This window comes from Schistosoma haematobium, chromosome 3 (assembly GCF_000699445.3).
Source record: "Schistosoma haematobium chromosome 3, whole genome shotgun sequence".
NCBI classification, from domain to species: domain Eukaryota; kingdom Metazoa; phylum Platyhelminthes; class Trematoda; order Strigeidida; family Schistosomatidae; genus Schistosoma; species Schistosoma haematobium.
The window spans coordinates 40,117,418-40,142,815 of record NC_067198.1 but is presented as its reverse complement, the minus strand read 5'-3'; the positions used below and the strand labels follow the sequence as shown (position 1 = coordinate 40,142,815).

At 32.6% G+C, this 25,398-nt stretch overlaps 1 protein-coding gene across 2 annotated transcripts in view; it reads right to left on the bottom strand.

Moving 5' to 3' along the window:
- Nucleotides 1-25,145, bottom strand: part of WDR19_1 (WD repeat-containing protein 19) — a 43,875-nt gene extending 18,730 nt beyond the window's left edge. Inside the window, exons 1-20 of one of the 2 annotated variants that reach the window (XM_051213859.1) lie at nucleotides 25,114-25,145; nucleotides 24,988-25,079; nucleotides 24,883-24,948; nucleotides 24,726-24,851; nucleotides 24,593-24,691; nucleotides 24,349-24,562; nucleotides 23,250-23,444; nucleotides 23,098-23,189; nucleotides 20,763-21,084; nucleotides 17,969-18,110; nucleotides 16,935-17,044; nucleotides 14,737-14,925; nucleotides 12,351-12,500; nucleotides 10,470-10,550; nucleotides 7,647-7,929; nucleotides 4,796-4,939; nucleotides 4,685-4,758; nucleotides 3,352-3,487; nucleotides 1,317-1,489; nucleotides 18-240 (exon numbers count right to left, since the gene is read on the bottom strand). In XM_051213859.1, coding sequence (XP_051069872.1) covers nucleotides 18-240; nucleotides 1,317-1,489; nucleotides 3,352-3,487; nucleotides 4,685-4,758; nucleotides 4,796-4,939; nucleotides 7,647-7,929; nucleotides 10,470-10,550; nucleotides 12,351-12,500; nucleotides 14,737-14,925; nucleotides 16,935-17,044; nucleotides 17,969-18,110; nucleotides 20,763-21,084; nucleotides 23,098-23,189; nucleotides 23,250-23,444; nucleotides 24,349-24,562; nucleotides 24,593-24,691; nucleotides 24,726-24,838 — 2,740 coding nt within the window. In that variant the 5' untranslated portion in view covers nucleotides 24,839-24,851; nucleotides 24,883-24,948; nucleotides 24,988-25,079; nucleotides 25,114-25,145. Of the gene's footprint in view, nucleotides 1-17; nucleotides 241-1,316; nucleotides 1,490-3,351; nucleotides 3,488-4,684; nucleotides 4,759-4,795; nucleotides 4,940-7,646; nucleotides 7,930-10,469; nucleotides 10,551-12,350; nucleotides 12,501-14,736; nucleotides 14,926-16,934; nucleotides 17,045-17,968; nucleotides 18,111-18,233; nucleotides 18,852-20,762; nucleotides 21,085-23,097; nucleotides 23,190-23,249; nucleotides 23,445-24,348; nucleotides 24,563-24,592; nucleotides 24,692-24,725; nucleotides 24,852-24,882; nucleotides 24,949-24,987; nucleotides 25,080-25,113 lie in introns of those variants that run through there. The other variant, XM_051213860.1, reaches the window with a different exon arrangement.
- Nucleotides 25,146-25,398: the final 253 nt, after the last annotated feature.

The window sequence follows — 25,398 nt, the reverse complement described above, 5'->3', positions numbered from 1 at the left end:
GACAACAATATTAATACTTTGTGATGGTTGGTGCTTCTCTTTAGAATTCCATAAAGATTTATCTTCATTATTATCACTAGATGGATTTAACGCACGTTCATAATGCATTAAAGCATTGATATAATCACCAGTATATTCCATTTCTATAGCGTATTCACGACATATAAACGGGATTTCTTTTGGTGCTAAATTACGTGCTAATTGAAGTGCATCTTCCCAATGTAAAAGATCTCGTCTCATCTAAATTATAAGTAAGGAAATTGTTAAAAAAATAACAAATCTCTATTCATAACTACTGCTTCTAGTTGAATAATCTACTTTAAATTACACAATTTAGAATCTATTGTTAAGTAATCAACAATTTAAAGTGAACAAATATATATATATATTAATTTCTAGAAAGCATGGATATGTAAACCTCGATAAACATGGCATTTGGATTTTGAGATGAACGTTTGTAACTCAGACGAATGATTTTTGTGAAGTTTGTGGTGGCTGGTCCTATATCGAACACACATAGCTTATTCTAACTTTTGGACAAACCAACTTATCCATTCTCCTCAAGATACATTTTGACCTTGTTAATTATTCGCTTGTCAACCTTGATTATTTTTATGTAAGCGTATAAGTGTACAATTCCTATCCTACTTATCACATGTCTGTAGCTTATTTTTGTGTGACTATGAATATCGATTAACGCTTGATTAAATCGAGTTGGTTCATTCGCCTTCTTCACTGCACGTCATTTCGCTACGGTCTCCTCTCTTCGCTTCGTCCCTCTGATTGTCTGTCCAGATCAATGAGTGTACAAAATATATGTATTCAAAAATCCGTTCTCGTATTTGGCTTATTTATTTCCGTTATTTACTAACGTATGTTAAGTTGATAATTATCTGCGAGGATTGATGACATGAAAAGAAAACCTTTATGTTTTTCTGCTAAAATCGTTGTTCTTAATGTATTAGAGTTTATAACTGATATGTTGGATATGCTGCCAGGAAATTACTAAAATATTTGATCAAGTATACTATAGCGTTAGTTTTTATGCCACGTAAAATCATTCAAAGATAGAGGGTATTAACTGACTCTTTCGTTCAATTTTTCATGACTCTTCAGTAGTGGACTTTTGCTACCTTTAAATTGTTTTTGGATTTATATTGAATTGGTTTGGTTACATAATTGTAGATAACAGTTAATCGAATTTAAAATCAACAGAATAAGCTATTTATACTATTCTTCTACGATCTTTATTCCTACTCAATTCAAATTTAGGGAAAAGAAAAGCTTTGTATAAAACTTAAGTTCAATATACATACTTCTAATGCTGCAATTGGTTCCGATGAGATTAAAAATAATTCTTGTGCTTTATCAAATTCTTTTAAAATCATTGCAATATAGCCAGCAAGTAAACAACGATCTTCAATCTTTTGAATTCGTTGTACAGCTAAAATAAGACCAGGATCTTGAATAGATCGAAAACACCTGATTGCTAAATTATTACAAAATGGAGATCAAAACAAAATAACATTATAGACATTTAAGGAAGTCAGCAAAATTGATCGATTTAAAACGTAAAATGTGAACTTTATTTGCATGAGAAATCATTGTATAGTAAGTAGCAGGGGAGTTCAAGACGCACGTTTCATTCAATTTGGGACTTAATAGTTGGATGTACATGAAGCTGGATATTTCATTATGGAAACTTAAATGCAATACTCATCACTTCAGTAGTTAGCGCGTTATTTACTAGGTAGTGGGTTTGAATAGTCATCGTTAAGCAGGCTACAAAATTGTAGACTAGAATTAAGCAGACAACCAACAGCTTTCCTAGATAATGTTATCTTATGATGAAAATCATTTTTTCCAATTGTTCAAACGTTTATAAATAACTGAGTCACATAAATAATCTGGTGTATGTTTATCTAACCTTTGACGATGTAGCAAAAGATAGATCTTTTAATGAAAGAAATTAGGTTTTAAAAATGGGGCATTATTTAAAAGATTGATATAGTTTTGTCAATAAATGTAAGTTTCATCCGGTTATAAGCATATATGCATACTGCGCATACTAGTAGGTACCTGATTTAATTAGGACGGAGAGTTAATCAAATACATTTTTAACACTACTAGGTGACAAATACATGCGGGCTATTATCATTTTATTATAATATGTGTCGGATTATTTTTATTGTGTTGAAAAAACAGAAAAGAGAAAATGGTAATATAAATAGTAGAACTAAAACAAAACATATAGTATAAACTGGTATTTGAGATTCACAGGTAGGTGTAATGTGCGACAACGTGAAATAATAACAGTCAGTCAGTCAGTAACAACGTAAAACTTCGTACGTATGTACATCAGTTCGAGTTGCCATACCACATTAGAACAGAGATGCAGTTGTCGATCCAAATCCCGTAGTATTAGAGGTAGCAAGAGTATAAGCAGTAATCGAAAAGATTAGAGTTTGAAGATGTTATTCAACGAGTATAATTTAGTGAAATAAATTTGGAAAGAGAACCAAAAGACAGAGAATTCAGAAGATTAGAATTTGGAAGAACACAAAGAGCGGATTCACTTGCGCCATTGCAAACGATTTTGAGTCATGTCATTCAAGGTCTCTAACGATCGGTTGCTATCATCTCGCGGTCCCCAACCAGGTAGTCTACACCTACCAACATGGCTCAGTCCACTTGTCAGAGACTTCATTAATTTGTGCCATGTTTTGGTCTGGCTGTCCCTAGCTTTCTTCTAGCCTACTCCTACACCATAAAACGATTTGTGTCGAGTCGAAAGTCATTTAATGATTGACTGGACTCAATGATAGGATATACGGACATTTTAGAAGCCAAAGACATAAAGGGACACTTAACTACTCTGGGTGGAAAAAACTCAAGGTAATAGATAATAGCCATTGAATAAAAGCCTTTTAAGGTGTACAATGACAAGAAGAGTGAACAGTTTACATCACAGGCCGGTTTTAGCCAGACAACGATTGAAAACCATGAAATAATGCGAATCTACTTCGTTCTAGATGAGGCACCTTATCTGCGTACACACAAGGCCTTCTTAAAGACAGAACTCAGGAACTTCGGGCATCGCTGAGAGTACAGTCTTCAGATCACTCTGTTCTTATCCAATAATCTACGTTTCTATATTCAGAAAATAGCTACACTAGACGACTACCATACGTTTCAAATAATGATATATGTCACATCCCACAACATGTTTTAATCCCACTGGTTACCGCTCCAGAAATTACCTCTCGAAATTAGGTATTATTGAGTGAGGAAGTTACGTAATTAAACTTAATAAGAAACACCGTCAGTGTGTTTTTAGTATCTTATACTTACCTAGGTCAAAATTCATAACACGTAAACAACTCATACCCAATTGACTCCATATTTGTTGTGAATCCAGATGATTAGCAAATATTTCGGCAACTTCAGAGCAGCCACATTTTAAAGCTTGTTCAAAGTAGGTAACCATCTAAATTGAAATAGGGTGAAAATGTGTTTTATTTCGCAAAATATTATTATTACTGGCACCACTTTTTATTATAGCACACGTGTCGAAAAGTAACCGAAGCTAGAAATATGGATAGATGTACCATGACTTCGTGACTTACCGAAAGCGCAATTGTCACAAAAATTGTAGGTCGCAGGTTAAATTCAATGAATTATCATGAATAACTGTTATTGAAGATTTATAAACCTAGAAGAATTAAGTGCCTACTGCCCTGTAGTTTTCAATGAGTTTCTGTCTTCTTTAGTCCGTGACAAAAAGTATCTTAAATTCGAAATAATCTCTACAAATCAAGAAATTCAACACTTTCAATATTCAGTTCACTTGCCATTGTAAGTTTAAGTTTATTCTTCTGGTCACCATTTAAAAGTTGTTAACTTTGCCAGTATAACTACTCAAATCCACACATCATCAGATTTTCATATCACCTAAAATTATCACTTTCCCGAAATGTGTCTGTACAATTGATTACATCATAATCTTGTTAACTTATTTATGTGGTTTTGATAAATATTTTTGATTGTTCATATTACTAAACAGTTTCTTCATAAATACTTCTTGTAAACGTAATAAATTTGTGAACTTGGTAAGGGTATGAAAGGTACAGAGATTATAAAATGGAATGAACTCCTTTTATCCAACAATCTTTATTATTATATGCAAAGATGGGTAGTGGCTAACAGTGGAATCCAGTACGCGCTTTTCGTCCTGTTTGCGATTCGTCAACTGGATGTACCTGCATCCTAGAGTTAATGTTCACTTTCAGGCTCGAACCTGATACCGTTTGCTTCAAATACCATCGCGTTATCCACGGTACCGAGTTCTAGTCTCAGAGTGGACATCAACTCTGAGATGCAGGTACACCCAGCTGACGAGTTCCAAACAGGACAAAACGCGCGTTCTGGATTTCACTGCTAGTCATTATCCATCTTTGCATATGATGCTTGTGAATCAAGGCTATATCAAGGCAATCCACATAGGATGCAAATATGCCAATGACAGACTGATCAATTGCAGTCAATGGGAAGATTCCAACAAATAATACCAAGTGAATTTAATCTTTATTATTGTTTGTTTGAGATTACAGGGAAATACATTTAAGAAATACGAATAAAACATCAGTAATAAATTGATTATGTCATAGCTTTTAAAGTAACATACATCATGATAGGATAACTTTTTTATTCCGGTAAATTCGAAATTTTTTTCATCAATAGTTAATCCTTTTCTTTTAGCTAATTAAAATGAAATATTAATTAATTAATTATTTACTATATAATCGAAATTGATGTGTTGTTAATAATTGAGTTAATAAGCGTCCAGTTGGACTAAGCATACATAATTCACCATTTATACTGCACAATGGTAAATGATTATTCGGTAGACGTGTAACTCCAATTAAATGACAATTTCCAACTTGAATAGAACAAAACAAAACAAAACAAAAAGTTAAAGAAAATGATGAAATCAATGAAGTATTCTATATGTTTTGAGAAGGAATATTTTTATGCATTGTAAAACAGATTATAATACACTTCATAACTAATAACTCTGTGATGGGTATCATTATAGATTCTGTGTAGTTTATTGTATATATTTACAAATTAATTAGTTAGATGTAATTCTGGAAAATGCATTTTTCGAAGTAAAGTGATATTTGTAGCAACTATCAGACTATATGATAACATGGGTTTACAATTATCATAACCACAGTTTCTATAATAAACGTGAAGTCATTGACTGTTGGTCTGAGTCTTTTTGGTGGATAGTTTCAATCAATGGTTACGGATATTAGGTAATATGCATCAGTATCTTTCATGGTGGTCAAGGGTTTAATTCACCCTTTATCTCTCTTTCAACCTGAAAACTAAAGAATATCATCATACTTACTTTTTCAAACTGTTTTTTCAAACCATAGACTCTTTTTCTTTGTCATTGCTATTGTATTATTTCAAACTCTTTTGCTATTCATCATGCTAATTTTGTACATAGCAATTTGGATCAAACCACTTAATTTTAAATGAATATGTTGCATAATGAAATAAATTCAGTAAAAGTAGACTATCTAAACTTACATGATTTTGTTTTCAATGATCACTTGTTAAAACAATATGATATAAGCTTAAAATGTAGTGAACTTAATTCATAATTCATTATCGTACTAGTCATATCGGATACATTTTATAGTTACTGTTATATCCTAGCGAAGACTAAATTACGGGTAACATCTGAGAACTATTAATGGGCTAATATTATATCAATATTCCTACTGTATAACTCAGTTCAGTAACTAGATTATGTATACTTATATTCATCTTATTATAAGCTTTATTTTGACCTATAGATTATTATGATATGATTTATTATTCCTAAATTATGTTCAATTTATTAACTACTGTCTCCCACGTTCACAGTCACTTTTTGGCTTGATTTTGTATAAATGTTATTTCCTATTATATGGAGTGATGCGGTCTGTTTGGCTGATATATAAACCAAGTATGTTTGAAATAAATGATTCGTATAGTGGAAGCTGTTATTGGTGTTCTGGACTCAACTGGACGGGCTAGGCGAGCAAAGGACCAATAAGGACACTAGGCTGCTCATACCGGTCGAACGTCATTGGTTTGGCACAGTACTGAGATCTTATAAGTCATATTTCGATTGGCGAATAAATCACGTGATAAAAAGTCGGACTTAAAGACACAACAGTTACCTACTTACAATTCTCACTTTCTTGTTTTGTTTACAATTGTCAGGATTGCTTTGGGTAAACAAGCAATTCGTAATCGTGCATATTCATTTTTTTCTAAATTCCTATGATATTATTATTGTTCTTTATGAAATAATGAATGGAATAGAACATTAATTCTATCTTGTATGATATTCACAATATTTTAATTCACTACTAATTATAACGATATAAAAATCATTCAGTTATGCTGACAACAAGGTTTTTATTTGAAATGTTTTCTTGAAACTATTATGAAAGCAACTACTTGACTGATTTAATCAAAAAATTTATATACATACATGTATACGTGTTTATATTTTACAAATATATAAAGCTGTTACATTGCAATGTTTATTTATGTGAGGACAGTCCATGGGTGAACTCGAGGAAGCTCTAAGAAGCTCAGAAAGAGCCAAAGATATTCTATCCAATCATCCTTTGGAAGAAGATTCCAGAATCCCTGCGTGTAGCTCCCCTACTGGACAAATGCTGATAACCCCCTGTATGTGGATTGAAGGAATATAATTATTTTGTTTTTACTAAAAACTATAAATACCTGACAGTTCTGTACCATAATTGACACTGTTTTGGAATAGAATTCCTTTCACTTGTCTTCTGTTTTCTCATTTGCGACTTGGAGGATTCTAGCGTTCGAGTGCTCTAGTTGTACACGGTATAATAAGAAACTAAGCTCTACATATAACAATTTATTTACAGGTATTCAATCTGTAAATGTGGGATTAGTCCATGAAGCCATTGACTTTTGATGTCAGTCATGCTGGTACGTTCAAACTAACTGATTGGTATCTGCATGATATTTGTGATTAGTGGTTGGCTATTTTAGGTGATATAGCTCAGAATCAGTTAGTTCTATGCAGAAGTAGTCAATCTTTATCTTCTATTTGGTCTTGGATTTTAAAACCACTTTGTACTTTTTATTGCATCACTTTATTATCTATGCGTATTATCTATGCTTAGTTATTTGCACACCTACTAATACTACTACTGCTTCTATTAATCTGGTATCTCGCTGTTCTGATGTAGTGTGTGAACTTCAGCTGATACATATATTTGCCAGGCTCTACGTTGCTTATGACCGAGTGAATCACTGGTTGACAGCGATGGTCATTGAGAGACACACAACCATCATAGATACTATTAATAGTTATAGTACTCTGACCTTTGTGAAGATAATTTCATCTCTCAGTGCTAATATCATGTGGTAATTTAAACCGATGTACGTTTATTTCAGTTTATACTTTGCTTATGACTGACTGAACTTGAAAACAATGTTATCAAGAAGAAATATACTCTTTTTTAATAATAAATTAACATAAATATTAGTATTTCTGAAGCGAAAAAAGGGCAAATTTGATTAAAATAAAAACTTACATATTGCTTCAGTAGTTAATTTGTTAGAATCGGTCTTATCATTACTAAATTTAGTTGATGTTACACTGTTACTTCTAGCTGTGTCATTATTTATATTTTTATTACGATTTGTAATGAGAATGGGATCGTTTTGAATTTTATCAGTAATTTGCTTCGTCGGTATCTTCAATATATCATCAACTTTTCTTGATGATGCTATTACTGATAAGTTATTTAGTATACATTCATTCATAAAGTAACGATAAACATTGATTCGTAAATTGTCGTAAGCAATCAACAAAGGCTAAATACAAAGTAAAAATCAATATTCCGTGAATAAAGAAACTATTGATATCTGTCAATTAACAATTTAATTATAGTATTCAGCTACCTGAAAAATCACTGAAAACAAGAAATCAGTGGAAATGATTTCTTCCTCATATAGAACATTTTAGTCAGTGTGTGTGGTCGGAAACCATCAGCAACAGCCTATTGTGGGAGAGAACAAACCAACTTTTAGTTGAAGGGGAAATTAGGAAAAGACACTGGAAGTGGGCAGAACGTATAATTAGGAAATCATCAAACTGTATCACGAGTCAAGCACTAACTTGGAGTCCTGAAGGGAGACGGTAAAGATGAAGACCAAACAACACATTGCATCGAGAATTGGATGCAGACACCAAAGGATGGATAGCAACTGGAAAGGATTTCCCAGGACATGGTTGGATGGAAAATGTTGGTGAACGGCCTATGTCTCTCCACGAGGAGTAACAGAAGTACGTAAATACGCACTAAGAAAAACATATTTGGACAAATCGGTTGAAATCCTATAGTTTCCATTACCAAGTTCAGTTAATTTGTGATATGGTGTGACGATCGCATTCAGTCATTATTAATACTGACTGTAACATTTCTTGAGATAACTAAAGTACCTGCAAGTATTTCATTTTGTGGGTAAATAACATGAAAAATAGAGTCTCAGAATGGTTTAAATCTTAATTTAAACACTAGTTTTAAAACTAAACTATTATAGTATTGTAAATGTATTGAATTGTAAAGTAAACATCATGAAAAAAGGTTTGAATTTTCACTTGGGTATTCAAAAAAGGAAAACAATTAATATCGTAAACTTCCAATTCTAATTCCAATCAATTAGAGAAAGCATGATATTTCTATTCGTTAGAAAGTATTGAAAGATTATTAAGTGTGTAGTGTGTTCAGCTCAATTATTTTTAACGAAAATCTGATCATATATGGACTTCTTGAAAAAAATATAAAAAATAAAAGGTCAGATATATGGACAGTGATGGTTCAATATACAAGAGGATAGAGAGATAAAGATAGTATATTATACTGATTGATTGGAGGTAATCAATAGGAAATCCAGAACCTAGGATTCATGCTATTTGGCGCTCATTAACGGATTGTACCTGGAATATTGATGGAAATGATACTCTTCGAAGGATTCTAACCCAAGTTATCCAGCTTCACAGTCTGGGACATTATCGATAGGCTATTCGTGTCAGGACTAACGTCCTATAGGGATACGTTATTTATCATGACTAATCACTGAATATTGTGACCATTGTTATGTTTACCCGGTTCTTTGGTGATGATTAAATTCTAACGATCAAGCGTAAGATACAAAACAAAAAAAGCTGTTAAACTATTTATACTGATATTATATGCATTTTATAATAAGTTAATAAACACCATCTAAGTGTAACGACACACAGGCCTACTGTAAACACCAAGTTGACAGAGAATTATATTTCTACAAAATGTAGTTGTCACACTAAGCAAAGTTCAAGTCTATCATACTGAACAAAAATTTATACCGAGTCATTACGAAACATTTTGACCTCATATAATATTACATTGAAAAACCCAATGTTATACTCATTTTTTTGTTTGTTTGAATCTTTCCATTGATATTTAGGAATGCAATTGGTCAGTTTCTTATTGGTATATAGGCATCCTTGTGTGGATTGCCTCGATATTGCCTTAAGTCACAAGTATTAGAAGCAAAAAAGGATGGTGGCTATCAGTGGAATCCAGGATATGCGTTTCGTACTTCCAGCTGACGAGTCTCAAATAGGATGGAACGCGTGTCCTGGATTGCACTACTAGCCACCATTCGTCTTTGTTCAATATTATACTAAATAAAATATATAGTTTAATATTGATACCCATGTCAAATATTACACTGAAAATAAATAAAATGTTACTTTGAAAATAAAAACTAATGTCATGAAATGATACATTTAGAGGAAAAATGTGAAATCACCAACTTATTATTATTAACAGTTGCCTGAACCATTTTTTAGTCTCTTTAAGAAATTATCATGGATTCAAAAGGATTGTCAAAGTCTTATCATAAAATTTAACTTATATTTTATTTCCTTGAAGAAGTTTGGATCAGATTGTTAGGTGAAACATTAATGGTATGTAATTCTTAAATTACTGAGATTATTGAATATAAAATTCTATTAGTTAAGATCATGAGTCAATTTAAGCTAGACCAACATGGAAAACCCGAAAACACTGGACGGTTGTTTCGTCATACTGTTGGACTATCTGGTTTTTAATGGTACCTCAAATGAGATCAGTTTGTGACGAATATAACCTATAAATTAGAATACCACTTTAAATGAGTCATGGATAAGCTGTCAATGATGGACTTATCAATGTGTTTTCTTCATGTGTCTACAAATAATTTATTCCTAAATTGAACTGCCTCAGTAATATTTTATTCTTTGTTCTAATGCTAGAGAGTTGTGTAAGTAAGTGTAATTCTATAAAATAATATTGGTAACTTCTAAAAAATATCGACGGATAACTTACATTCTCTGTATCTTCTAAATCCCATAAAATATTATTTATTGAGGGGCAAAATTCTGGAATTTCTATGAGTTGACCATTAGCCTTGATGAAAATAAAAGAATGAATAAATTAGAATTAGAATTAAGTGTTTATATCATAGGGAAGTAATCTGCTATAAATAGATCAGCTTTTTTATTATCACATGTAAACGAATCATCAAACAGAAACGAAAATATAGAACATATAACCAATTATAATTAAAAATGATAGTGTGCTACTGTTAACCTGTGATATTGACTGATGTTCAAGTAGAGTAAGGAAAGCTGAGGGTATTTTAACCACTAAAAAGAATTTAACCATGAAGTTATACACATATGCCATGACTTATAGGCACACTAGCTGATTGTAGTCTGTGGTATTGTCATAACTGGGTAGTTCAAGATGTTGTAAAACATGGTTCAAAATCAGTCTCAATGACATAGATGTATTCATTCTTTGTCTTCAGTTATATTCTGAGTTATGAAATTGTTTTCGCGCTTTATAATTCACTAACTCATTCTTTCTTCTCCAATTATAGTTTTTGTGCCTAATCGTGAGTACTTCACTTCTACTCAAAGTTTGTGCTAAAGTTGTCGTTCGGAAGAATGATGAAAACTCCACGACCAAACCATCCAGCTGAGAGAACAAAACTCCATCCAAGACATTGTGCTTCTTTCTAGAAAATCACTGTGTGAAGTTGTACATATAATTATTAGTTCTTACAAGTGAATCAAGACGTAATACCTAATAATAAAATTAATAATAATAATAGTTTGTGAGTTATAAAGAAAAGTATTTGAGAACAGGGAATGAGAACTCACTTCTAAAAGACTTCCTTCTTTTTAACTTTTCTTTAGTTGGGAAGTGACTCATGAAGAAACTAGGAAAAGCTAACACTTATGATAAATTCAATATATGTCAGTAAGTCGACTGGCTGTCACTAATCTCATTGCTTCAATTACAGTAATATACTCATTTTAAGTGCTTATAATAAAGATTATTTAATCTAGTTATTGAGAAGATATAGTAAATCAAAAATGTAATCAATTCTGATAAAACCAAGTTTCCGGAAATTCATTTGAAATTATCTACATATTTTGGTTCTGAAAGTAATATACATTTTCCAGATAGAAAGTAACAGCATTTAACAGATTAGCAATCTTGGACTTGTATACAAAGATTATACAATTCTATCTATAACTTTGTCTATTCAATACTGATATTATTATTGAATATCATCATTTTTGTATTTTCAGTATAGAATTGTGGAGATTGTTGAATTTCACTGAAATCGTGAACCCATCTAAGTTAGACTACCATTGAAAATCTCAAAGTACTGGACACCATAATATGAGACTTCTCAGCAGTACATATCCAGGTCTGATTTTAATCATTACTAGCCGTTGGCTAGTCATCCGATGCAAAAAATGCAGTAATTTTAGATAAAAAGACAAAGTAAAGGTGACCAAACTGAGAATTAAATCCACTACCATTCTGTTCAAAAACTAACACGTTATCCATTCCTTATGATTTCTATTTATGGGGATTGGTATTTTTTTTTTTGTTGACGTTAATTTAAAAAATGTCTAATAAAACTTCATGATTAAACGGAAATATCAAGGTAATTAGCTCAGGATGCCCTATATTGCCTGTGAAGACAGATCATTTTCAGTCATTAACATCAACAAAAAGAAGGTACAAACCCTTACTATTAAAACTGAAGGTAACTTATGACCAGCAAATGGAGTTTCGTCTTGAAATCAGTAGAAAATTGAACATTAATAATCCGAAAAACATGCAATAGAACCCTCTTTCAACAATTTAGATTCCTTAATTTATTGCCGAAATACAAAAGTAACTTACTGGATTATAAATAAAAGCCAAACCTTTCTCATCGACAAATGCTACACGTGTTCCAATTGCATTAGGAAAAATATGAAGTATGGAACAATTATGCTGATAATTATTCGCATAATTCCAATTCGAAATATTGAAATGAAATATTTCACCATGCTGTAAGAGTAACAGAATTAAATTTATAAGTTTTATGTTGAGGAAAGAACAAAAATTAATGAAGTGTAATATACAATGAGAACTCCGCCTGGAGCCCTTCCAGGGGCTACTGCCGGTCCCAGGCCCGGATAAAGGAGGAGGGTTGGGCATGGGGTTAGCGACTCCATCCCGTAGAAGACTAGCTCGCTAAAAAAACGCTAACCAGAAAAAAATGATTCAATATACAGTGAGAAAATTGTCCACTCTTTTATATCATTGGTTGAATTCGACAATAACATCATTTAATTAAAACTTTATAGAAACTAATACAAACATGTATTGAGAAGTCAAAGCAGTTACTATTATTAACAGAGATTTTTGTAATATATCCTCTTGAACACAGAGTTATGACTGGTATCATTCAGTGAGGGCGCATGCCAAAGGGAGCACATAAATAAAGGCAAGTTTTAGTATGGCAACTTGCTTAAGAGCGAGCACTAAAATAGTGATTTAATAGTTTAGTGTAGTTATGAATGTTATTTACATCTGTAAATTTCTAGAAAACATTCGAGTATGTTTAAATGCCCGGGTTCAAATTACGTTTTATTTCACGTGAGTAGTCTAGCATTGGTCTACTCCCATATTTACAATTAGTTTAGTAAATGATCTTACTCCCTTGTACATTTTTGTATATCATTGCTGGACCCCTATAATAAATTGTTCGATTTTTAATTCATTTAGACTGCTTCACTTTTACATCATTACTCAAACTATGTCTGGAAGTTGATATGGAGTCAGACTGGCAGATTCCTTGGCTACGATTTGATATACCACTTATGTTGAAGGAGCAGTTCGACGTTTTGATACTGATTGTTTTTGTGCTTGCACTCTGGCCTCCTGTGGTACATGAGTATTTTTTGTTGGTTACTTCATTATAATTCCATGTTTAAAGTAACAAATTGACTTACACACTTCGCTGTATGATGTCTCGTCGTTAATCCCTTCCTCGTTTCTAAAATTGTAGTCATTTACCATCAAGAAGTCAGAATCCTTGATTAGTTCTATGTATTCTTATGCCATTCCAATCACGTATAAAAAATATACTTTGGAACGCAGTTAGTTGTTTATAGATATACTTTGTATCAATTTGAACAAGAGTTTTAATGTCCTTTAGTAAAAAACCGTAACTAGTGGGGTTCAACCAAATCAGATATGGGATAAATATTACCAATAGTATTGAGATTAGATGGTGGTTGGAGGTAGTCAACAGGAAACCCTGGACCCGGGTTTCGTGCTACTTGGCACTCGTCAGCAAGGTGTACCTGTAATCTTGAGGTTAGTCACGGCTCGGATAGCTCAGTGGTAACGTCTCTGACTGTGAAGCTGGGTGACACGAGATCGAATCCGCCAGGGAGCACCAGTTCCCTCAAGATTACAGGTACACCTTGCTGACGAGTGCCAAGTAGCACGAAACCCGGGTCCAGGGTTTCCTGTTGACTACCTCCAACCACCATCTAATCTCAATACATAGTGCCCGCAGTGTCGAGTCACCTAGACTGGTGGCCACATTGCAACATGATCGATAGCATTCGATCTGCACTAATAAGGACTAGACAAGCATGAGATTGATCACCACCCAGTGATCAATCAATTGTGATTACCAATAGTAATTAATCATGGTAGCCAATAGGGAGAGTTAACTGAGGTTAAGAGTTTAAATCATTTGATATCAACTCAGTAGTTTGAGGTTGTGATGACCATCGAGTGACTTGAAAACCTTAGATTCGATTCCTGGTGGCATCATGTAGATTTAATGCTATAGAACTTCATACTAAGAACAAATAACTATCCCAGATTTCCTGGTTTTCCATAGCTTTCTATAGCTTTATACGATAGGCAAGTTTCAACTATTAGGATTTAAACTATCAATTTAGTAATATGTTTACTGCGAAATCCAACAAACCCAAGAAGCGGTCATTAATTACTACTAATAGAAGTTAACCAGCTCTTTATCATCACGTATACACTCATAAAATGTAGGATTTCAAACTCCAAATTAACTCTATAAGTTACTTGATCATAAGTTTCATTTAGAATAAACATGAAGTGAATAGATACTGCAAAGCTATCAAACTATTAGCAGTGTACATTCACGATCATGTATGAAATGAATGCTTGTACATTAGATCATTTTTATATATATACAGAGAGAGAGAGAGAGAGAGAGAGAGAGAGAGAGAGAGATGAAATTACTTACATTTGTTGAATAAATTAGAAAATCATTAGTTAATTTAAACGATGTAATCTTTAAATCAAATGAAGTTGACTGAGGAAATATACAAGATTCATGTGATAAATGGTTGGTATCATCATTTCGTAAAGTTTTGTTTAATTTATTTTGACTTCTTGCCATATCTGATTTGTCAGGAAACGTTTTGGGATTTATCTAACGAATAATGAAATAATAATAATAATAACATTAATAAGGTACATTATAAATGATTACAGAATGCAGACCAATTTACTACAATGATCGTATTCAAGTAGAAGGAGAAAAAAGAACATTTTGACAACAATAAGGGTATAACATCTGAAAATTTATTATTCTTTAGGTTGTTTAGACTGAACATTTATGACAAGATCAGTAATAATGTGAAGCACAAAATGAATACAAAATGTATGATCAGATGTGATATTATTTTACAATACGGTAGTATTGATGAAATATACTAATTGTAACAGTTATAAGTCCTGTAAGCATAGTGTATGAATACATGGATTCGTTGAAAAGTTTTGTCAATTTGGTACTACACATCAACTGTGTCTTCAATTTGAAGTAGTGGCCAATGTTCCTATTTAGATCTATAGTGCGTTGAGAGGTTGTATGGTGGGATTTAATTTGTAGAAGACAGTCAAATCGTGATCATATTCATTTCATCAAAGATTACATAACACTCATATTTTCTACGCCGAAAATTTGTGGACTTCTGTAAAGAAATTTAGTCTGCCAGTAATATAAAATGTACAAACTGACTCATGTACATCGGTTTATGTTGCCATACCAAATTAGTAAAGCGATATGAAGTTATTCTAAGACAAATTCCAAAGTACTAGTATTATTAATAGTAATAGTAGTAGTTGCAACAATAATAGTATAAAAGTTTAAATTTAGAAATAAAAGCTGTAGGGAGATTTCAAGACTCATATTTTAGATGGAGGAATGAATGAACCTCTAACAATTAGTTATGATAACCAAAATGGACCCTGATCAGGTAGTCTACATCTGTTAGCATGGCTCAGTCCAATCGTCAGTGTCTTCGTAGACTGGTGCCACATCTTGGTTTGATCGTTCAAAGCTTTTCTTCAGTATGCTACTAAATCAGACAACACCACTCGTCGAAGTAGTCAGTGGGCCCAGTTGAAGAAGATTTGCCACCTCGTCAACCGATTTGCTATATTTACTTAGTATCCTATGCCTGGCCCCGGAATCGCTCACTTGATGGTGTTGAAGCACACGAGTGAGGATTCGAGTACTAGTAACGTACGAATATCCTCTATTCCTAATGAATATGCTTCATACCCATGAAGTAGAAAGAAGAAAACTGCTGATAAGTAAAATCGTTATTCTGATGGCAGATGGATATCTCGTCTACATCGAAAGTGATACAACTTGAGAAAGTCCTGTTATTTCATCAAACACCAGACCATCAGTAATGATGAGGCCACCAAGATAGGTGAAATGGTCTATACGCTGAAGTAATTGACTCCTTATCAATGATTCAATAGCTAATAGAACCACGAAATTTGAGTGTTGAAGTAATCACATAAGTTCCGATGCGTAATAATTAATTTTGGATATTATATATATTTTTGGGGTTTTGAAGGAAATCACATTAATGTGATGATCCTCCTATTCTTCTTTAACCCCTTGATTATTATTCAATATCATATCCTAAGTCTTGAATCACTTTGAGATGCAATCAGTTCTTAAATTCTATAGAAGAAATCAAAGTTTTCAGAAAACAATGAAATTCATCCGTTTATTAGCTTTGTATTTATTACCCGTTTTCTAAGTGATTCTTATGAAAGTGTTTATCTTTGCACCTATACACGTACTCGGGATGTTGTTTTAAAATATATGTATGTATTATTTGTCAATACTTTTAAATCCGACAAATTGGGTTGAAAAGCTATACACAGAGAAGAGGATGATGGTAATGATGGGAAAGGATAGCTCAAGACAGCCGTATCAGGTAGTTAGCTGTACTGAATTCCTAAAGAGTTATTTAAAACTAATCAGTATACATTTATGTCAATCAGACTGACAGATTAAAAACTTTGCTGATCACATTCATCTTCAATAGCATTTTCATCTACATTTTACAGAGTTCTTGAACAAATAAACATATTGAACAATCTAGTAAGTATAATAATCTTTTTTAAATTTATACTCACCCAGTGTAATGTAAGTTTTCCATCTGGTCCACAGGCTGCAGCATAACTTTCATTCAAGCTTATTCGATCCACAGTAGTCAAATAATCATATTCCGATATTAACACGATTTCTGTTGATTAAGTTATTGAGTGACAAAGATTATGATGGCTAATAACTAACACATAAATATTCACAAAATATATAATACTAACCATATAACCGCTTCATTTAATACTATTTCATCTCATTAGTTTACGAATAATCACTTTAACGGATCCAGTTACATATTACAATTATCACATGAATCCTGACCGAGTTTGTACCTCGTGTGTACAAACCAGTTCAATAGTCAATTACTTGAGGGATTGACGTTATATTTTCATTTGTTCGATTCTAGCTACTTTTTCCAAATACATATCTGTCAATTTTAGGTGGTTAGAAGTACTTGACAAGAAACCTTGAACCTAGATTTTGCATCACTTGGTACTCATCAGCAAAGCATACTTCTAGAGCAATAATGATTGCTGGTGATTCGAACCCGGGTCACTCAGCCTCAGTCTGTTCGAATAGATATACCTAGCCCCATGTCGTCTGTTTCATCTAGCTGGTTTGAATCTCATTAGAAGTATCAATTCCCATAAGGCCGAAGGCATAGCTTACTGATGAATGTCAACTAGTTCGAGATCTAGATTCAGTGTATTTTGCCGAGTACATTCAGCCACCTAACATCGAAACTATATGCAAGTGATGTTGAGTCACTGCGAATAATGGACACATTAAGACTTGATCGATAGAATCCGATCAGCGTCATTGGCTTGGAAAACATGACATTCGTCACTATTTAGTGATCAATCAATTCAATTACAAATCTGCGAAAACTGTTCTTGTTTTGTTTAATTTTTTGGAAAAAACGAATTAGATGAAATAATACCATAGATGAAATTATGTTCTTTTTGATTGGTCTACATATTAATGTCCCAAATATAGTCAAGCATGTTAAAATGAATTAATGAATAAACATTTTAAAAATGTATGTACGAAAAAGTACACATACCTGATTTGGTCAATTCATAAAACCAAGCATGATTATTTATCCCAACAGATAGATATTTTTGTCCAAGACCAATAAACGTTGGTTCCGTTTCAATTTTTAATAAATACGATGAACGATATAGTTCAGGTAAGTCAGCTATTTGCTGAAAGTATAAGGATAGAATATCGATAATGAGTAATATAAAAAAAATGTTATGACCTATTGATAAAATAGTTACTTATGTACAATCAAGTTATGTGAAGAATCATATTTCAATCTAATCTACTTTGATCTATTCTTGCAAGACATTCTGATTGAGATCTGTTTAATTCGATCTTGACAATATCGACATTTGATTAGTAAGTTAGGAATTTGTCAACTTTCATTCTTGTTTTATGCTACTGTTATGTTGGTTAGTTTATTATGATTTTGTATCATTTAGAGTAAAGTATATCATCATTTGATGACCAATTAGTTGCACTCTTTCTATTTTTTTATAGATATACTTGGATGATTTCCACTTGAATAAGTAATGCAAATTTTCCTTTTACTTAAGTTTTTATTACGTAGTTTGATAGAAAACAATTAATCATTAAATTCATTATCATTTCATTACATAACACTAATAATTACCAACCCTTAACTCATTTCAGACTCATGTTTTCAACCAAACATGCTTAATATTATCAGCTTGTGTAAATAATTTCATTTTATGTTCCACACCTTTAAAAGGATCATACCGAATACTGGATTGTACAAATGTTGAATAACCTAAGGTTGAAATTATTCTTTTTATCCATATTTTCTAAAAAATTTATCGTCCTTTACTTACAAATAATTACCTTCCCAGTTGTCTTTGTATTATTATATATCTAACCATTTGCAAACCATATTTATTCTAGCCTTATTTGTGTTATAACTTGTGGTCTGTGTGCCCTGTTAATGTATACGTAATGATACCGCCAATCAGAGAGCAGTGAATTACCGATCGGATCAATGACGCGTAAATCCTGTACGAGCAGCCTAGAGCCCTGATTGGTCGTGCTTCCTGCCTAGCCCAGCCACTTACATTCAGAACACCAATCTCAGCTTCTGCAATATGAATAATTTATTTCAAACATACGGGGTTTATATACAAATCAAATAGACCACACCGTACCATAAAATATGAAACAACATTTGTACAAGAATCAGCCAAATGTGGCTGTGAATGAGGGAGGTAGTAATTAATAGACAGAGTTTAATTCAAGAATGGTAAGTCGTATAATAATAGTTCATAGGTCAAAATAAAACTCATGATAAGAGGGACATGAATATGTATAGTTTAGTTATTTAACAATTATACGATAAAAATATACACACAGTATCGGTCCATAAATGGCTCCCAAAAGTTACCATCCATTATGCGTATCGGGGCATAACAATTTGTAACTGATGGGTAATTAGAGAAACATGTGGCGAATATTATCATATTCTGGATAAGATTTTGATAATTCCCCCCTTCCAACTTAGTTAAAACGTGTGGACGCAAGTAAAGAGACTTACTTTTCAAGTGAGCAAAAAGATATGCTGGGGAATCCTGAACAGATCAAAAGGTTATATAGTAAGTGAGAAATGTAACTGTAGATATATAACTTCTGTACATATTCATACACACTTTAGCAATAGAACTCCTTGTTTTCGGATAGCTAGCTAAGTTTCAGAAAAAGTGAACCGTATAACATAACTAATTGTTGTTTTTAAGCAATTGAAGCTCAAAGGTCATAAACTGGCTTCAGGTGGATAAATATGGGGTCTACTCCGCAGTGTGAACTCACAACCTAACTAGCATCGCGTTCAACTTAGACGAATTGAACCTTGTAAACGAAACTGATTTTATTATAGAAATAAATTGCAAGCAAATCCAGATAGTAACAACAAGAAGTCACATTATGTAACATCTTATATTGATTGATCATCTTATTATATATACATATAAGTACTGTAGGAAAAATCAATGTGTACATAAACTTTATCTTAGAATATTTAACAATTGATTAGGTTATTTAGATATTTAATTTGCAGTTACGAATGAATAGTCTGTTGTTTCAGTAACATATATTTTATGTCAAAACTTTGTAAACTGACGATTTAGCCATGTTTCTAGTTTTTTGTTCGTAAAAATAGAATCTTTATTTTGCAACTACCTGGGTTATTTCAGTTATTCAAATAGATTATCATGAAATGTAACACTCTTTAGAACTTGCATGGAAAAATACATTCTTTAAGTATGTGAACAAAACTTATATTACGCCGTTTAGCACAAATCATAAAACAGTGTTTGCTTACTATAAAGAGATTATCAGCAGTTAATGTAAATAAACCAGGTACTACGCTCCTAGACTATGTAGTTCATTATAGGTAAACAGAGTAATTCAAGTCAAAATATCGTGAGAAGACGAAATTAGGGTAAATACTTTTAAAAATTAAAAATATAAACCCAAACAGTGAAATGGAAGTATCAACGAATTAGAAAATGTGTGTGAGGCACGAAGACGTCTTACGTTATGACTAGTTGTAAGTTAAGCTACTTACTAATATTGAGTAGTAAATAAATGTACAAAAAGCAAAAAGATGAGAGAGGAGTTAGGGAATAGATTTGACGTACATGCGACTTCATACAAACTTTTTAAAACTGCAAATAAGTGAAATAAAAACCACAAATTCCTTGAAGAACGTAGAATTCATGAACCAGTTAACTTATTCATTCCAATCAAATTGAATTTTCAAAGTATATAACATATAAATAATAAGTTCTTATACACATAGTAATTACCTTAGCATTTGGAATAGGTTCCACAGTAACCTCCAACAAAGAAGTTAATCTTGCCAATAGATTTGTACTATTTGGAGAAGCTAATGAAGCTAACAATGGTAATTGGCTTAGAAATACATGTAAAAGTTTTTGTGGTGTACAAATAGCCATTAATTGTCCATCATCTGACCATTGTAACTGATACTTCAATAGATTATTGTCAATACTTCCAGTACTCATATTATTGTTGTTATTATTTGAATTATTCAGTTCTTCTTCTTGCTGCTCCAATTCAATAATTGCAGTTAGTTCACGAATATTTTGAAGGTCATGGATTTTGACGCTAAACAAATTAGAGAAAAAAAATCGTAGATCGCTTATATCATTATTCGTAAGGAATTGAATTATACTATGGTTGACATTTATGACTGAATTTTTAATCATTTTTCATTGATACGTGTGGGTGCTTTGTAGACTGCTTCGATTATAGCAATTTCATAACAGACCTTTTCAGAATAGATCGAATTTAGTGATCAATGGAGCTTAAGAATCTCGTCTCATCCTATTTGGGATTTGTTAGCTGGATGTACCTGTCTTTCGCTGTTAATGTTCAGATTTGAAATCGAACTCAGTACCTTTCTCTTTAAATGTCAGCACGTTATCCATTGAGCTGCAGAGTCTAGACCACCACTACCTTGTTGAATGGATATGATGTTTTAAGTGTTATTAGTGAAAATGTGAGTCCCACTATGAACATCATAACTGAGATGTAAATGTATCCAGTTGACGGATCCCTCATTATGTGAACCACTCGTCCTCAATTCCAATGCTAGTCGCAATTTAAATATACCAAACACTTAATAATAATTTTTAAAATACCTAATTAAATTCACCTAATATTCTTAAACAGGTGACTAATATACACCAAAGTACTAGTTATTTAGGCTGAATCAATAAAAACAATCATAATGATCCTTTTGAATTCCGTTTTTCACTGTCTGAATTCGAAAATGGCTTTAAAAAATAAGAACATATCTTTTCTGTATCAAAGAGTTCATGTTTAATGTATAAATAAGTTAAAAAAAAACTAGATGAATAAACAGATCTGTCAACATCAGATCTTACATAAAGAATATTTTCCTTGATTTGTCATGTTTTCGTAGCAATTTAAACGAATAATTAATAAAGGTGACTAGAATTAACATTTAACAGTAATAAGGATAGAAAAATCATTAGATAAATGACTTCCACTTATCATTTAAACTCTTTATTCATTGTTTTTGTGGCATTTTGAAGATCTGCGGGGTTTTTATACCTATCTACATGATTGGCATCAACAATAATAAACTTTTAAGGCGAACGTCATATATTTTCTTGATTACTCTATGATAATTACAAGTAATCTAAGTGATGTGCTTACTAAGAATTTCCAAACCAGTACAATTAAAGACAGGTAGAACTAGACTAACTCAACTGGACGCATGATATTTGAAATTCGTGATAAGCGCGTATTCAATTACAAAGGAATCACCACTTAGTGTAAATGCCACACATCCTCAGGTATCTTGGAGTATTATCTTACTTTAGACGGTGCTATACACTTTAGTAAGCTGTGGCTCCCCATAAATAAACATCCCAGTAGTTGAAGTATCACAAACCGACCAACTGAATCAGTTTCGTCCAGACCGTTTACATCTAATCTCAAAACTGATCACCTAGTGTTTCCTCCATAGTGTTTTAATGGCATATGTTGTCAAGTAGATTTAACTAAGAGATATCTCATTAGCTTTAATGGTTATATCTAACAATTGAAGTGCAGCATAAAGTAAACTACTGCCTAAATATACATTTACTCTTCGATGGGTATACAGAAAATTTGGCAAGGAATTTTTTAAATTGACGCATTAATTTAGTAAAAAAGCACCAAATTAAGTTGCTTGTTGATAACATGACAAAAGATACCGAAAACCAATAAAGCGGCATGTACAAAAGTGAATAAGTTCAAATGATTATGCTTTGTAGTAATGTGTTAAAAGAAGTTTGACAAAAATGGAAATGTGTTAAAACATAGGAGGGTAAGATGTGTAGAGAGATGATAAACAAATGAAAAACAATAATATGTTCACGGTTTAGGTAAAGACGAACGGCAAATCGGTTGGTAGCACTGTGGTTGAAGACTGTTAACTGTTGAGTATAAACTCTAACTAGTTGTATTTATTGCCTTGAGGAACAAAATGAAGTGTCTGAATTACTAAAAGTGACATCACACTAGGCAAGGACAGAATCTAGCATTGCGCATCATCTATGGGTACTGTAACTCCGAAACAATTTATGTTTAAAAATCCACATAACTTACCAACGATCTCCCACAGTTGCACATCGATTTAAGACCGTAGACACTGAAATATCATGTAAACTATCTTTATGATCACAAATTTGATAGATCTCCTTTAAAAAGAGAAATAAACATCAATTTGTTACATTAATTTTTTGAAAAAGGTGTGTTACTTTTCCGAATTCACTTGACTGTGTGGAAATCACAACAAAGTAACCACATGAAAATCCAACCATAATGTATCCATCACCGAACCAGTGGTATGCAATTAAATCACCATAGGCCTGACGAAATGCCAGCTCCAATGGATTTTCGATGTCGTTCAGATTTAGCAAAAATAATTTCTTCTTACCAATGATGCAACTAACCTATACAAACAGAAGTGAGCAGTAACGAACAAACAGTTAAACCATTGGTACTGTTATGAAGAGTTAATTCATTATATTGATAGTGTAATGTTTTTGCCATACTGCAAACAATAAACAGGTTTATGGATAGCCCTAAGTTTTATTTAAGATAAAAAACCAAAGTCTGCAACCAGAGCTTTTAGGTTTTTATGCTAGGAAAATCTAAAATTCACCTGCTTTTGTCCTTGCTATAATAAATGTTATTTTTATATCTACTGAGCATCTCGAGGGATGAAAGTAATGTTAAAATAAGCCTTCCATATCTTGAAGACTGCTTGTACGTCGAAAGTGACTTCTTTAAATAGTGGTGAAAGTGATTTTCATCAAAGTACACACCACACCAGGTGGTCGGTTGAAAGAATTCTTCATAAAAGTTTATTTGACTTCAGAGAATGAACACAGATAAGTTCGTCTTTATCGTCCTCCTGCTGAATGGATGATAGCCCAGTTAACGTTTCATTCATATAACTTGTAAATGAACCCACTTATAGGCTTAAGTCGCCCTATATCTGACTCCAATTAGGTCGTATGACTGATTGTTATTGGGATACAAATCGTGTATCCTCGTATATAGTTACCAACTTAAATCGCGTTAGCGAATAACGGAATTAAATAAATAAAATACGAGAATGAATTTCGAATACGTATGTTTCATACAATCACTGGTCCAAACAAAAGATTGGAGAAGCGAAAGCAGAGAGCGAAGCGAAGTGATGAGCAGTGGAGAAGGCGTGTGATTCAACTGCATTAATTAACTACATTAGTTTTTGTGCTTAGCATGATAGATGAACAGCCACAATCATAATGTAAGACATACTCATCAATATAAAACTACTGACTTAATGTGAGTCAAACCTTGACTTACTGTATTGTCTTCACTTCCGGAGGTAACGTCAAGTTTCATCCGGCCAAAGTCCAAACCTAAAGGCTGATCATGTATTACGGTGTGTTTAATTAAATCGCCTTCGGAAGAGTTTATAGTGATGCTTTTATCGTCGCTTGCCAGTGCTATAATGTTGTTTCTGTTCCACACAGCACATGTTATTCTTCTGGTATGTTTTCCGAGAAGCGATGTTTTTCTATCAATAAGCAGGTCATGAAAAACTCACTTTAGATTCTTGTGATTGTATATGATAAGGTTGCCTTTACTTGTCCCGATAGCTAAACGACTTCCTACCTTAGACCAAGACAAAACAGTTAGGTTATCTCTGCTGATATGTCCCTAGATTCTGAAACATTTACCTCACTCCAGTATGAATTTGGCTTATTTTGAAAGAAAGAGAATCCCATAACGTAGCGGAAGATGTTTTATCATCGATAATAGCAAGATTGTCACCATCAGCATCCCAGGACATGGAAATAGCCTCTCTATAGCTAGTAGAAAAGGCGGCTTAATTACCCGGGTAAAGGTATTTCCAGTTTCTTCTCACCATGACGATCAAAAATATCAACTGATTGATTGAAACTGTTGAATATGTAAAAATAAAACTAACATAAGAACTACCCAAAAGCAGCTATATATGATGATCTACAATTTTGCAGCTCGAATGATTTTTCACTGATGCCATGAGAATTTATCCTAGTTGTGAAAAGTTTCTGAGTTATTTGAGTTAATTCTGAATAGCCTCACCTTCATTATTCTCAAATTACCGCTGAAATAAGCGTCCCTAGATTAGCACCATTCAAAATGTTCTATGATGAATAATTCTTCTAAATATCGTAGAATTTTGTCATTTGTTGACCTATTCATTGTACGCCAACAAAACTTTCAACTTAAGAAACCCTGGAAATCCATAGTTGCCAAAGACCAACAAGGTTCTATTTCACTGTTTCCTCGTCGAGTCAATCTTTTTAGTATTGATAATATCTCAAAGGCTTTTGTATTTACTTAGGTCGGATTTTTTAGTTACGGTAG